Here is a 14,173-nt window from a genome sequence, read left to right on the forward strand (position 1 = left end):
AGATAGCTGGCTGCTTCTTAGACGCCCTTGTGCAGACAAGCAGATGCAGGCCAGCCCCAGAACCGCCTGTTTCTTCAGCTGGGCTCAGGACAGGGGACACAAAAGTCATTTGTGATTTTCTTCTTCAACTGGAGTGTTCATGGAAAATCTTCTTTGTAGTTTACAGATTTGGGGGTTGACTTATCTGTGTGCTTCAGTCTCCCTGGTTTTCTGCAGTACAAAGGCACTTTTAAGTTTGTGAGTTCTCTTGTGTGGTAGTTTTGAGGGGCAGGAAAGACTCTTGGTAGGTAACACTGTTCAGCACTCAGCATCACCAACTTTCTGTAAGTTAATGCTCTCATCCTCTTGCAAGCTGCAAATCCACTGGTGGAACTAGGGCACAGCGGGGTTTAATGTGCAGAAGCTGAGCAGTAATCAGTGTGGAAGAAAGCAGGGCCTCTGACCGCAGGACTGGTTCCTTCATTACCAAGACCCTTCTTTCTGCGTTCCACGGCAGGGAAACGGGATAAAGCACCCTTGCTGGGGTTTCCCAGCACCTGTCTCAGGGCCTGGTGTGTGTATACAAGTGCCTCATACAGAAACACACACTTAAATATGTAAATACAGAAGGTGCTTTGAGCTTAGAAAATAACACTGTGCTGGTGAGGAGATGGTTAAAAGTGCCTGCCACTCCAGCCTCAGGACCTGAGTTCAATCCCTGGATCCCACAGTTGAAGGAGAGAACGACAGGTCTCTCTCTCTCTCTCTCTCTCTCTCTCTCTCTCTCTCTCTCTCTCTCACACACACACACACACACACACACACACACACACACACACACTTTGAGAGCTCATTAAGTACTGAAGGCAAATAAGCGCTGATAATTTAAAAAGTCCGTGCTTCTGTGCACAGGAAGATGAGGTGAAGAACGGAAATTGGCGTGGGGAGGAACAGGCAGGCAGGGTAAGTGTTGGTGGGATGACTCCCAGAGCCTAGAGAGCTTCCTGAGCAGGCCAGCAGGGGGCGCTGTCCTCAGTCCTCCACAGTGCAGGACTAAAGCACCTTTAAGGTGACCCTGGCTTACACAGATGTAACCTTTCGCTGTGCCTTTGATGCTATTTCAACCTCCTTGAGGTCTTCTTGTTGTTGTGGAATTTCTTCCTCTAGTTTACATTTCTGATCTGTTTATTTTCCAGCACAAGGACTATTTTAATTTTCTGAGAAAAAGCAAGATGAAGAAAGATGAAGATGAACGTGTTTGGGGGACCCTCGCGGAAGGAGGGCTCTGAAGAAGCCTCATCGTTTAAACTGTCCTTAGGGCTGTCTCACTCTCTTTGGCACTGAGGGGCCCTGTGTTCATCAGTCTAACTGTAGCACTCTGTGACTCTCAGGATTCAAATGGTGTAGGAACCAAAGCCATAGATAGCGTTGGCTTATGTGGCACGTTCAAATCCACCAACGGGAGGTTTATTCTGTGTTCCCTCTAAGGTAGATGTGTATTTGGCTCCATGAAGGCTTTTGTTTGTTCTGATATTGCAGGAATAAAAAGCTTGTTCTAAACCATAAGAATGCATTTGGTTCCAAGGTAGATTCGCCAGTGTAGTCGAAAGTTTTCTCTAATCCTGCCCGGCCCCTCGGTCCCACAACCATTTATAAAATAATCACTCAAAGGCTTAATATTATTTACAAACTGCATGGCCTATGGCAGGCCTCTTGCTAGCTAGCTCTTATATCTTAAATTAACCCATTTCTATTCATCTATGTTTTGCCACATGTTCCATGGTCTGCTGGCATGTTGTTCCTTGGGCAGCAGGCTGGCTTCTCTCCAGACTCTGCCTTCCTCTTTCCTGTCTCTCTCCTTGGATTTCCCGCCTGCCTCTAAGCTGCCTTGTCAAAGGCCAAAGCAGCTTATTTATTAACCAATGGGAACAACATACATTTACAGCGTACAGAAAGACATCCCCCAGCACACCAGTCCAGGAAAACATGGCTTCTCTGACCTATCCAGAGAGCAAGAAGAGGTGGTAAAATTCTGATCCACTTCTTCGCCTACTCCTGAGTCTAACACAGATGACCCCAAAGTAATAGCTGCCCTGGCCTGAGTCCTTTCACTGCATGATTGTTCCCACTCTTTTTTGTTTGTTTTTGTTTTTGTTTTGTTGTTTGTTTGTCTGTTTTTCCCAGACAAGATTTCTCTTTGTAGCCCTAGCTAGCTATCCTGGAACTCGTTCTGTAGAACAGGCTGGCTTTGAACTCACAGAGATTGTATTCCACTCAGATTGGATCCTGGGCCTGGAGAAATGGCTCAATAGTTAAGAACACTTGCTGCTTTTGTAGAGGACCTGGGTTCAATTCCCATAACGCACATGGTAGCTTACAACCACCTGCAACTCCAGCTTCAGAGGATCCAACATCTACTGGCCTCCCCTGGCACCCATACATATGTGGCACGCGCGCGCGCACACACACACACACAAATAAAAACAAAATTCTATCCAATAATCTCTTAGCTTTACAAATGTGTGTTTTTTCCACACTATTTTTCCTTATACAGCTTCTGGTATACCATAGTAATTAACATAATTATGTATGTTATTATTAAGATTAAGAGCAAAGTAAAGAGGGGAAGATGAATATGCAAAAGTAACTGGGTAAGAGTGTAATATGTTCTTTTCTGAGTTAGCTAATTACAAAATAAACATAAAATCTAATGAATATGAAGTTTGCTGATGAAAAATGTGTGGTTTTTTGACATGTAGAATCTATGAGTCCTCTAATATGTATAAATCAATGCCTATAACCATAACTTCTGGACGTTAAAGATCTGAATTTGTGTTCTAGGCTGTAGCGGGGTCTCTGCAGAGACATTCGGCATCATCCCCACTGGGTGGTTAGTGTGCTGGGAACACAGACGGAGTCTGATGGAAACTTTACTATTTTGCCAGTTTAAGAATGAATAGTCAGGATCCCTTGAAAACCTATCTCAAGACACCGGGAACAAAGAGTGTGTGCTGGGACTAGAAGACTGGACACAGGATCACTGCTCTTGTAGGTTAAAAAATTACCTGATGCCCCTTTTATGTTTCGATCTGACATAGACGTAAGTCATCCTACAGAATGTGTAGTGACCGTGCACCAGGGGCAGTTGGGAGCACACGGGCAAGCTCCAAGAGAGACCTTGGATAAAGAATAGTGAGTGGGGTGTGGGAGGGGACCGCTAGCCAAGGGGAGGAAAAGTCAGCCATGGGAAAGGGAACGGGGCTCAGGAAATGCGCCCGCTCTTCGCTGGTGGAGCTTCAGGTTAAGGCTGGGTCTGTAATCCCAGCACTCAGAAGGTCACAAGCTCAAGGCCAGCCTGGGCTACACAGCAAGTCCCTGTCTCAAACAAAGCACACGTAGTTTTAAGTTAGGGGAGTCCATAGAGGGTAAGAGGAAACTGCTCTACCAAGGCAGTGCCCCAGCAATGTGAGGCAGGCAGGCAGGCCTCTGTCCACGGTTTCTACCCCGAGTGCCCATCTACCCCGAGTGCCCATCTACCCCGAGTGCCCATCTACCCCGAGTGCCCATCTACCCCGAGTGCCCATCTACCCCGAGTGCCCATCTACCCCGAGTGCCCGCCGCAGCCGCTGCCGGCAGCGCCCGCCTCTTCTTCCAGGAGGAGTAAGCATCACGTCACCTTCCGGCCCCGGCATCTAGGGCTTTGGAAGCTTGGCTAACTTCGGAATCTAAAGACTCAGTCATCAGTCTGTCACAGCTGGAGGAGTGGTCAGCCCCGCTGCAGGCCCCGGGGGAGCTGTCGAGTGAGTCTCCATCATCCTGGAATTGTCACCCCGGCTGTATGGCCCCCACCACAGGACCACCTGGGCTGGAGTCAGCGCAGGGCCGGAGAAGGTAGGCTGCAGTTTACTCCCAGGAAGGCCCTGGGCATCCGCGGCACACGCCCTCCCTCCTTCGGTGCGGTCTGGACCCGCAGACTCTGCAGCGTGGATTTACCTCTCCGCCTTCATCCATCGAGGCCGCACAGGTCCTGGACATGCGTAGACTTCACTTTTTCAGCATTGTTCCCTAAACACAGCACGGCGGGATTTCCCATTGTGCTTGCTTTGTACCAGGTATGACGTGTGACCCAGCGGGGGTTTGTATGAAGGCTTCATACAACGGCATGCCATTTTTCACAAAAGACGTGAGCGTCTGTGGATTTTAGCCCCACGGGTCCCGAGGGACAATTGTATCTGTAAAAAAGGTCCCCATCAGCCATTTTTTCCCTTCTGACATAGCTACATTCCTACATTATCCAATAGCTTGTCTAAAGCTAGGCCTTTAAAAAAAAAAAAAAAAAAAAGACTGAATCTCACTACGTAGCCCTGACTGATCTGGAACTCACTATACAGACCAGATTGGCCTTGCACTCACAGAGGCCCACCTGCCTCTGCCTCACAGTGCTGAAATTAAAGTTGTGCACAACCACTGCCCAGCTGCATTCTTTAAAATTTTGATTTACGTTCCAAAACAACTATCATAAGTAAACTTAAATTGAAAATCTCACAAAGGCTTAATTGGGGTAAAAAAAAAAAAAGAAAAAGGGGGGGTGGGCTGGTTAAACTGAGGTCAGCGCCACTGTCTGAGGCACTCCTGTGGTGGGGAGCAGGCCCTGCCTTCAGAGTGGGCACGTCCCACCGCTGTGCTGTGGTCCGTGTTAGGGGTGGAGCACTGGCAGCCTACCCGTCCTCTTGTGAGCAATTAGACAAACTTTATGTTAAACGTCCCAGTTAGAAATAAATTAAGATCATCCCCAAAGTAAGTTTAAGGAAGGTTGAATGATCTAAATTTGTGGAAAACCAAATGGGGTTCAAGCTTTGGTGAGAAAACCCAGACGAGAAAGATCCTACAGTACAAAATGGGAGAAAACCACAAACAACTCAGCGGCAGAAGTATCTGTGTGTCCCGAACGCCCTTTGAGTTATCTCTCTGTCTTGTGATCAGGGTGTGCAGTGCCAACCAGGCAAGCAGAGAGCGTGGCTGTGGAGACATCCCGGAGAGTGCCTTTCCCTCGGCAGCCTCATTCCTTTCCTCCTCAGCGAGCAAGGAGCGTCAAGGAAAAGGTAAGTAAGTGTGCTGTAGTAAACGTGCTGCGTGAACTTAGAAAACACTATACCCAGTGATCCCGTGCACGCGGCTTGCGGGTCCCACATGTGCCCCAACCTTTATTGAGGTGCAACTGTACCTTGCTGACAAGTTTCTCTTTAATATAAGAAAATCCCTGAGATGGGATAATTCATAGCACACAGATGCGTCCCTGCTCTGGAAGCTGGGGAGATCATACAAGGATGCTGACGGCTGGCCATCTCCTGCGGGTGCTCTCTGCTTCCCAGAAGCCACCTGCTCCCCATCCTCACACAGCTGGAGGGACCACAGGAAGGGACTCCAGTTCTGCAAGGTGATCATTCCGCCCAGGGCCTCTGCCTTTGTGACTTGATCGTTCCCTAAAGCCTGACCTTTCTGTACTGTCGCACTGGTTACTAAATTTCACCATGTGGATTTGGGGACGGTACAAACAAAACCGTGTGAGTTTTCACTCATTCCTCAGTCATTTCTTGTGAGCTAGAAGATGGATATGCAGTGCACATTTGCCAGGTTCTTAAAAAAAGTCGTCTGTGGTCACTGTTAGGGATCTTCTCATTCTGGATGCCTTATAACAAATGTGTGAGCTGAGAGCTGCCTCTCATTCCTGACCCATCTTCCCCTATAAATAACGCTCAGAAGTCCCCTTCTTCCTCATCAGAAACATGGGCTCTGAAGAAGTCTCGGTCCGCTTGTGTGTGCAGAAATCCCTGGGAGAGCTTGGCGCCCCTGAGTCTCCCTGAGGTCAGTTTTGTAAAGGTGGAAAGGAAGGAGAGGACCGGTGTTCGCAAGGAAGAGTGTCCTTCCTTTTGAGTAACAATCACCAAGTGTTTGTTTTGAGAAGAGAGTGGGAGTTACGTTCCCTCTGAGGTAAATTTCCATTCTGTTGGAGTCCCTGGGGTGAGTTCAGCCTCAAACACAGCTGACTCGAACCCTCCAACACGACGATGGGAATCACCTCAGCTGCTCGTCATGTGGACTGAGCAGATGCTCCCAGACTTCGGGGACCAGTAAGAATCTTTAGCTTTTTCCGTGACCAAACCTAACAAGCCCTGAACTAGCATGATTTCTAAGAAGGGGCATGATTAAAGGGTTAGAGGGAGCTTGGGGTGGGAGTGGCCTCTGCCTGGAGCCTTTCTGATGATGTCTTCTTGCCCTTCTTTGTTTCCCATGAGACTTTTAAGTCTAGTGACTTTCTGGGAAGTAGAGTGGTTTGTTTTGGGTGGTTGTTATTTTATAAAAAATATTCGAAACTTTCATACAGCACATTCTGATCCTATTTACCCCCAACTCCTCTCAGAGCCTTCCCTACATAACCTAATCCAACTTTGTGCTCCCTTCTTCCCCCCACCCCTCAATCCATCAAGTCCATTTCGTGTCCCAGCTAGTCCTGTAGTGTGGTTAGCCCCAGGAGTCACACTATTAAAGCACGGACACTCTCCCAGCCGCTATCAAACGCCAATAGCACCTCAGCTGGGTGGGACTTTGAGAAGGTTCTCACTACCTGGCTGAGGTTGGGCTTAAGCTCGTCATCTTCCTGCCTCAGTCTCCTGAGTGCCGAGGTTCTATCTATAGAACAGATGTGTTCTAGGGCACAGCTGGACAATAAAGGGAATGACAGGTGCTGGGGAGATGCTTCACCTGAAAAGTGCTTGATTTATGAGTATAGGGACCTGATTTCGATCCCAGGATTCATGTACACACTCACACACACACGCACACACACACACACACACACACACACACACACACAAATTAAGAAGCTAGCCATAGAGGTTCATATTTGGTATTCCAAAGCTGTTGAGGATGGATCCCTGGGGGCCACTGGCTAGCTACTTGATGAGTTATGAAAGAGAGAGAGAGAGAGAGAGAGAGAGAAAAGAAGGAAGAAAGGAAGGAGAGAGGGAGGAGGGAGGGATAATGTCTTCTGTACCAAGAAGTTTCGTTACCATTTTCAGTGATGTACAGTGGCCTCTTCTGGGCTTTGGAATCCGTGTTAATACATGCTACATTCCAAGCAAGGGTCTTCTTCGATGCCCAGAAGTTCCTATCGCATTGTTCTCTCCTCAAAGCCCCTAGAAGCAGGCCCACCTCGGAGCTTCTGGAACAAGCACCAATGGCTTGTTCAGACAAAGGCATGCAAATTGCTTACAGCCTCTCAGCTCGGGAAGGGGCCTTGCAGGCACTGCACGACGTTTTTCTGCTGGAAACACTTTGGAGTATTCAAGTTCCACAGACAGGAGTGACACCAGGGTGGCCACTCTGACCCTCACTCTCCTCTTCACTGATGCTGAGCTTGCCCCTGCTTCCAGTCATCCATGGAGTTTAGGCAAGGTCTGACCTGGGTGCTCTCAGTTTCCTTACCTGCAAAATTAGCTGTAAGAACAGGTCTCAGTTTTTTTGGCTTGGCTATGCTGGTAACTGTGTTTCCCAGAATCCCCTTCCCGGAGTGGCTCCAGTTTAGCATTGGACCAAAGAGGTCCTTGTGTGTAAGGTGGACGGCAGGGTGAGGGGAAAGCCATTACTCCTTAGACGTCTTTTCACAGTCAGATACAGTGCCACACAAAGGCAGAGGCACAGGGCAGTTTCCACCCACACTTAGATCTTTTGGACACATGCTCCTGCTCACCTCCAGAACCACAGTCCACACATGTTGAAGGTCTGGCAGGGGCAGGAGTTATAGAGAGAGCTGTTCTAAAGAGGTCCAAGCTGTGCTTGGCTTCCTAGAATCCTCAGAGGGACTGCTGTGTGACTTTAACAAAATGATTTTTGCATCTATCTGTCTGTCTGTCCGTCCATCCATCTATCCATCCATCCATCCATCCATCCATCCATCTTCTGTGTGTGTAGGTGGGTGAACAGATGTGCGCACCACAAGTTTTCAGAGATGGCTTGTGGGACTTGGTTCTTTCCTTCCACCATGTGAGTCCTGAGGATTGAACTCAGGTCAGCAGGTTTGGGGGCAAGTGCATTTTGCCAGCCGGTAGTTAGTTACTGCTCCTCCAACACCCCCTTCCAAACCCTCACTTCCTGAGCAGCTGGCACAGTTGCATAAGGTAGCTCCCAGAGCAAATCTTTTATCTTATCAACGTGTAGTTCTGCTTCTGCCCCCGCAGCCCAGCATCTCACCAGTACAGGATTTGCAGGGCGTCGGCTCAAACCTTCCCAGAAGGAACTTGCTCACATAGCTGCCTCTGTGTAGCCGTGGGAGGGAAGTTAATTAGTGCCAGACACTATCTGTGTTCCTGTAGAGTCATTTTGTCTGTGGTGAAGCTGGATGATTCTGGATGGTTCTGGTGTGGCAAAGAAAACAATCTTCTCCTTCCCAGGGTTCCAGCTGTATGTTTGTAATTAAAAAAAAAATCAAGTCCCAAGATGTTTATTTTGTAATTAATAAGGGAGGGAGGTCTCATCTTGAAAGTTTGGCTTGAGACACTTTCTAATTGCTCTGCTTCCTGGAGGCTTTGAATTTTTCCTCAGTTTTGCAAAGACACTGCCTGGCACATGTATTTTCTTGTGGTTTAAGTGTTTCAAAGCGTTAGAGGACAGAGATCGATCCCATTTTGGTTAATGCATGCTGTCGTATGGCGTTCAGTGGCTTGGTCAGTCTGTGGTTCTGAGAACCCAGACACAACCTGAGTCACAGTTGATTAGCGGAGTTAGACCTGTGGGAGCGACTCTTCTCAGGAGCATGTCTCCCTCTCCTGGTCATTCTGCAGTACTACAAGAAACAAGATATCCAAAAACACCGGCTCTCTATGAAGCCTGGCTGTCCTAGAACTCACTGTGTAGACCAGGCTGGCCTCGAACTCACGAGAGCTGGGACTAAAGCTGGACCACCAAGACTGGCTAAGGATGGGCCTCTTCGTTTCAAGTCCTGAGTGTTTTAAAAACACTCCCCATTCCAAACCTATCTCTTTCTGCACAGAGGACTAGTTACAGCCGGAGGGCCATGCTTTTCTGATCAGGTCAGTAGTATTTTAAAAAGTCTTCTGCATTTTTTTGAGACCATGTAGGAAGGCTTAATTGGCACAGCCCAGACTCTTATTTCTCCTAAGAAGAAGGGAACCTCCTGGGTGAAGAAAATCTTGCCCTGAGCATTCCTGCATCCATTTCCTCGCTCAGTGATCCTCGCTCAGCCCTGTTCTCTGCTCAGCTCAGCCCTGGCTACACATTAGAATTCCCTGAACAGCAAAACACAGATGCCCAGACTCTGCTGCTAAACAACCCTGAACTGGTCTTGACTAGGCACAGGTGATTTTAAAGCTAATGTGGTGGTTAGAATGTGCCACTAGGGTGGAGAGCCGCCCAGCAACTATCCCCAAATACAGCCCATGTGCTGGCGCTCTTGTGGACATGCTGAGCATTCGGGGGTAAAGATGTAATTTGGCCACATGGATTCTTTGCCCCCACCATGGTCCCCCTTAACTCCTCAGAGTAAATATTAAGTAAATATTAATTCGAGTGTCAGAATAAATATTTATCCACAGACATTGCTGCCCTCTTTTCTCGATGGGAAAGGCTCCTCTTTTTCGTTATTCAATGAAATTTTTACAGTCAGAACTTGGAATGAAGACAAAAAGGCATGTTTTCCTGATTGGAATGAAATTTAAGATTCAAGGCCTCATAATGCACAAGATGGCAGTCCTTCCAAGATGTCCACAGCCCGGTCCCCAGAACCTACACACACCCAACCTTGCATAGAGCCTTAGCTTCTTTTTCTGTTGCTGTGATAAAATAACCTGACAAAGAAAGCTTAGGGGGACTGGAGAGATGGCTCAGTGGTTAAGAGCACTGACTGCTCTTCCTGAGGTCCTGAGTTCAATTCCCAGCACCCACATGGTGGCTCACAACCACCTGTAATGAGATCTGGCGCCCTCTTCTGGCCTGCAGTCATACATGCTGTATACATAATAAATAAATATTTAAAAAGAAAAGAAAACTTAGGGGATAAAAGGCTTACTTTGGCTCACAGTTCAGAGTACAGTCCATCTTTGTCGGGAAGCCATGACAGCAGGGGCTGGAGACAGCTGGTCGGAGTGTATCCATGGTCAGGAAGCGAGAACAGCAAACACATGCTTCTGCTCAGTCCCCTGTCTCTACACAAGCCAAGCTCACAGCCAGGGAGTGCTGCCACCCACAGTGGATCTTCTTACCTCAGTTAATGTAATCAAGATAGTCCTCTCCAAGCACACCCAGGGGCCTAGATTCTGTCTAGATACCATCACTCATGGGAAAGGGGCTTTGCAAGAGTGATTGTGGAGGTCTGGAGATGTGGAGGTCATTCTAGATTATCTAGTATGACTTCCTGACCTGTGAAATGACTAATGCAATTGCTTAAACAATTAGATTTGTGGCAGTTTGTCACCATGACAATAGGTAACTGAGGTACAACCCCCTCTTATACAGACCCCCCTCCAAGCCCATGAAGGGAGTTTTGTGTTTTGTGAAGTTAATATCTCAGCTCCCATTGATTAAGATTGCTACTTTCTCTTCAGACTTCCAAAGCAATTCTTCCCCGGGGAATCAGCACCGGTGGGTCCAGGCATTCTGAGGATCAACTAAGCAAGAACATGGTAGGAGACTCTTTAGTTTGCGTTTAGTAAGATGTAATCTTGTTATTTATGGTCACTTCCAGTAAGTATCAAGATATTGCTAGGATGTAAAAATACATCCATGAAGACACTCTGTGTCCACTGAGTCAAGTCTCCAGAGGCAGTGACGGGAAGGAGTCGTAAGACACATGCAACTTACAGTCCATTTCCTTAATCTCATCAGAGGAAGGAAAAAAAAACGGTCTTCACCATCCCTAAATTCTTCCTATTGAACAGAAGCCATAATTCATGAAGACGAGAAGATAAATTAGAATATAAGCAATCAACAAACTCTCAGGTTATTTGATGAGCCAACAACTAGGGAAGAATAAATTATATGAATATAATTACCATTTAAATTACCCAATGATTTGACACGGTGCAGGGCATACATGAAGATATTATGAACTCAGTCACTGACAAATTGACTAATGTATCACCAATTTAAAGAATATTTATGATTAGTCACTGCACAAGTAAATGTAAAATATCCTCACATGATTTGCAGCGCTGGGGATTGCTGAACTCAGCCTGCCGTGGTATCTTAGTGTGTGTGTGTGTGTGTGTGTGTGTGTGTGTGTGTGTGTGTACTTATGTGTCTGTGTGTACATGTCTGTGCTCTTGTACACAGAGGTCAGAGGTCAGCCTCAGGTGTCATACCTCAAGAGCCAACCATCTTGTTTTTGAGACAGGATTGCTCACTGAGGCCTGGGCCCTCCAGGTTGGCCAGCCAGGGGACCCCTGGGTTCCCACTGTCTCCCACTCCCCAGAACTGGGATTACAACATATGGCCCCATGCTTGGCGTTTCATGTGGGTTCTGAGATTGACTTCTGGTCCTCATGCCAAGCAAGTCCCTTTCGGACTTGAGCTCTCTGCAGCCTCCTTATAATCCCTAAGGGAAGGAAATGTGAGATTCCTTCCAGCCAGGCTGAAATCCTTAACACTTATTTGACACAGCCAGGAAAAAACTTAGACTGAATCCCTGAAGCGATGACACCTTCCAGGGTCGTTGGTGGGGTGGCTGGTGCTAGAATCCAGAGGAGGAACAAATGTTTGTAAGTCCCCCTGTAAGACCGGAGTTGATAAAACGTAAAGAATGTTCCAGTAAACGGGTGTATCATCACTTTTCAGGTCTGGCCGTACACAGGTCATGGTAAGTCAAGTGTAAGCATTCGATCCGAATAATAACCTGCCGGAGAGGAGGACTGTCAACCATTATTTGCTAATGTGTGGGTTTGGGTTTTAAACGTCTCTTCCGCAGCCAGAAACTAATACATTAATGCCCGTGGCACTTAATAAATTTGCTTTTGCCTTCGAAATTTCTACTTAGTGGGGGTGGGTGGGGGTGGACGTGCACTTAGAAAAAGAGGTGAAAGTGCGAGATGCCGGCGCCAGCGTGCAAACGGTCAAAACCTCTGCGCAGCAGCAGCAGCAGCCTACTTCGTGGAGGCCGAGCCGCCGTGCGAGCCTCCCGCCTGCAGGGGGCGCGCTGCCGAGTGGCGCCAGGCCGCTCTGCCCCGCGCGGGCTCCCGCTCGGTGGCTGTCCGCGCCCCGCCCACCGCCGCCGCCGGAGAGGAGGAGCCGCTGCTGTCGCCGTGGCCTCGGGCTCAGGTACCAGGGCCGGGGACCGTGGGCAGCCGCTGGGCGGGAGCCGGGGACACCTGCCTTGCGGGCCCTGGCGGCCGGTGGGGCCGGACGCGGGTCCGAGCGGCTCCCCCGCGGGCGGTGCTGGCGGGAGGGCCCGGCCTGGGAGGTTGCGCGCTCGCGGTTATTCGGAGTCCCCGGCGGCCCGTCGGAGCGAGGCTCGGATGCAGAGCGTAGTTAGGAAAGGGTGAAGTCCTTGGCGGGTCACAAAGGAGTGCAAAGTCCGGGCGTGCGTGGGAGCTGTGCACACTCCCTGCCCAGGGGCCCCACGGGAAGACAGGGTTTGCACCCTTTCTGCTTAGGCCTCGGGTGATCGTGAATTCTCACACTTGACACTCGTCGTTAAAAAGCAGATCGTTTCTCTCCCGACTTCCCATCAACTGCGTCGGGGAAAGGACATTTATTCATTCTGGACTGTGTTCCACAGAATTTAGAATTGGCTGCGGACTGTAGTGATAGGCATGTACCACTGAGGAGTGACACTTCACTCTTCAGGACGCAGCACTGGTGTCTAGGCACTTCCTAAGGTGCGGCCAGTGGCGTGATGATGTTCGTGTTACAGTAACAGCTGGCTGTCTTCGGTCAGGTATCGTACCCAGGGACACACCTTTTTAACATCTTTGTAACAACCCTAACAAGTACCGTCTCTCATTTGCAGATAAGGAAACTGAGGCACAGACTCTAAATTAACTTGTCTAAGTCCAGACAGTTGACAGAGAGTTAAATGGGGTCCGAGACTCCCAAGATCCCACTCCTGCATCCCATTTCTGTTAACTTCCAAATGTAGTGTTCTTAAGATTTTTGTTTGTTGATACACTTTGTAGCCTGAAATGATTTCTTTTTTTTTTTTTTTTTTGAGACAGGGTCTCTCTGTGTAGCTTTGCGCCTTTCCTGGAACTCACTTGGTAGCCCAGGCTGGCCTCGAACTCACAGAGATCCGCCTGGCTCTGCCTCCCGAGTGCTGGGATTAAAGGCGTGCGCCACCACCGCCCAGTCTGAAATGATTTCTTTAAGACTTAAAGTATGACAGTATGTGTGTGACAGTATGGAAGAGCCTGTACCACTGTCCTCTTAATTTAAAGGGAGTTTAATGGGAAAACAAGTTTGCGCTTTAAACTTGTAGTGATAATAAAGTTAAATGTCCTGGGTCCTCCTGCTTCAGTACAGTTTGATTTGAAGTAGAAGCTCGTCTGTGTTTGTTCACACACATTAGTTGTGTGTTCGTTAATTGTATTTTCACAATGAGTTTACCTTGCACGTGCAGCATTATGCCAAACAGAAAGAGGTTTGTTTTTTTTTTTCTCCCACAGTAAGTTAATTTTTTACAGGACACTGGAAAGACGTGGGAGAGAAGCTGCCACCTGATGAGGCACATGCTGTAGAGCAAATTGAGTTACTGGCTGCAGGGTCAAGGATTTTCCATGTGAAACTGGAAATGGTTGTTTCCGAGTCCCAGAGACTGGGACTTGTACTGTCTTCTTAGTTAACTACTGCTGGGATAAAATACCCCGGCAGAGCAACCCAAGGGAGAAGGCTCGTGACTCCAGGTGCAGTCTGTCACAGTGGAGAAGGGAAGGTGGCGGGCCGTGAGGCGGCTGGTCTGTTACAGCCATGGTCAAGAGCAGAGGGCAGTGAGTGAATGCGTGCTGGTGCCCAGCTTCCTCTCCTTTCCGTTCTGTCTGAGGCCCAGCTCCAGAAATGGTGCCACCCACATCCCAGTGGACCACACTGAGGAAACCGCTCATAGGTGTGTCCTGAGGCCTACCTGATCTGGACACCCCCTCACTGAGACCCCCCAGGGCTTCCTTCTTGTGTTCAGTTGAACACTAAAGCT

The 14,173-nt window shown here is 48.5% G+C and overlaps 1 protein-coding gene across 1 annotated transcript in view; it reads left to right on the plus strand.

The window, feature by feature from the left end:
• Positions 1-2,419, plus strand: part of Snx31 (sorting nexin 31) — a 47,832-nt gene extending 45,413 nt beyond the window's left edge. Inside the window, exon 14 of the mRNA XM_059247348.1 lies at positions 1,176-2,419. Within this exon, the coding sequence (XP_059103331.1) occupies positions 1,176-1,268 (93 nt within the window). The 3' untranslated portion in view covers positions 1,269-2,419. The remainder of the gene's footprint in view (positions 1-1,175) is intronic.
• The last annotated feature ends 11,754 nt before the right edge of the window (positions 2,420-14,173 follow it).

The sequence above is a fragment of the Peromyscus eremicus genome, chromosome 20 (genome assembly GCF_949786415.1).
Source record: "Peromyscus eremicus chromosome 20, PerEre_H2_v1, whole genome shotgun sequence".
In the NCBI taxonomy this organism is placed as follows: domain Eukaryota; kingdom Metazoa; phylum Chordata; class Mammalia; order Rodentia; family Cricetidae; genus Peromyscus; species Peromyscus eremicus.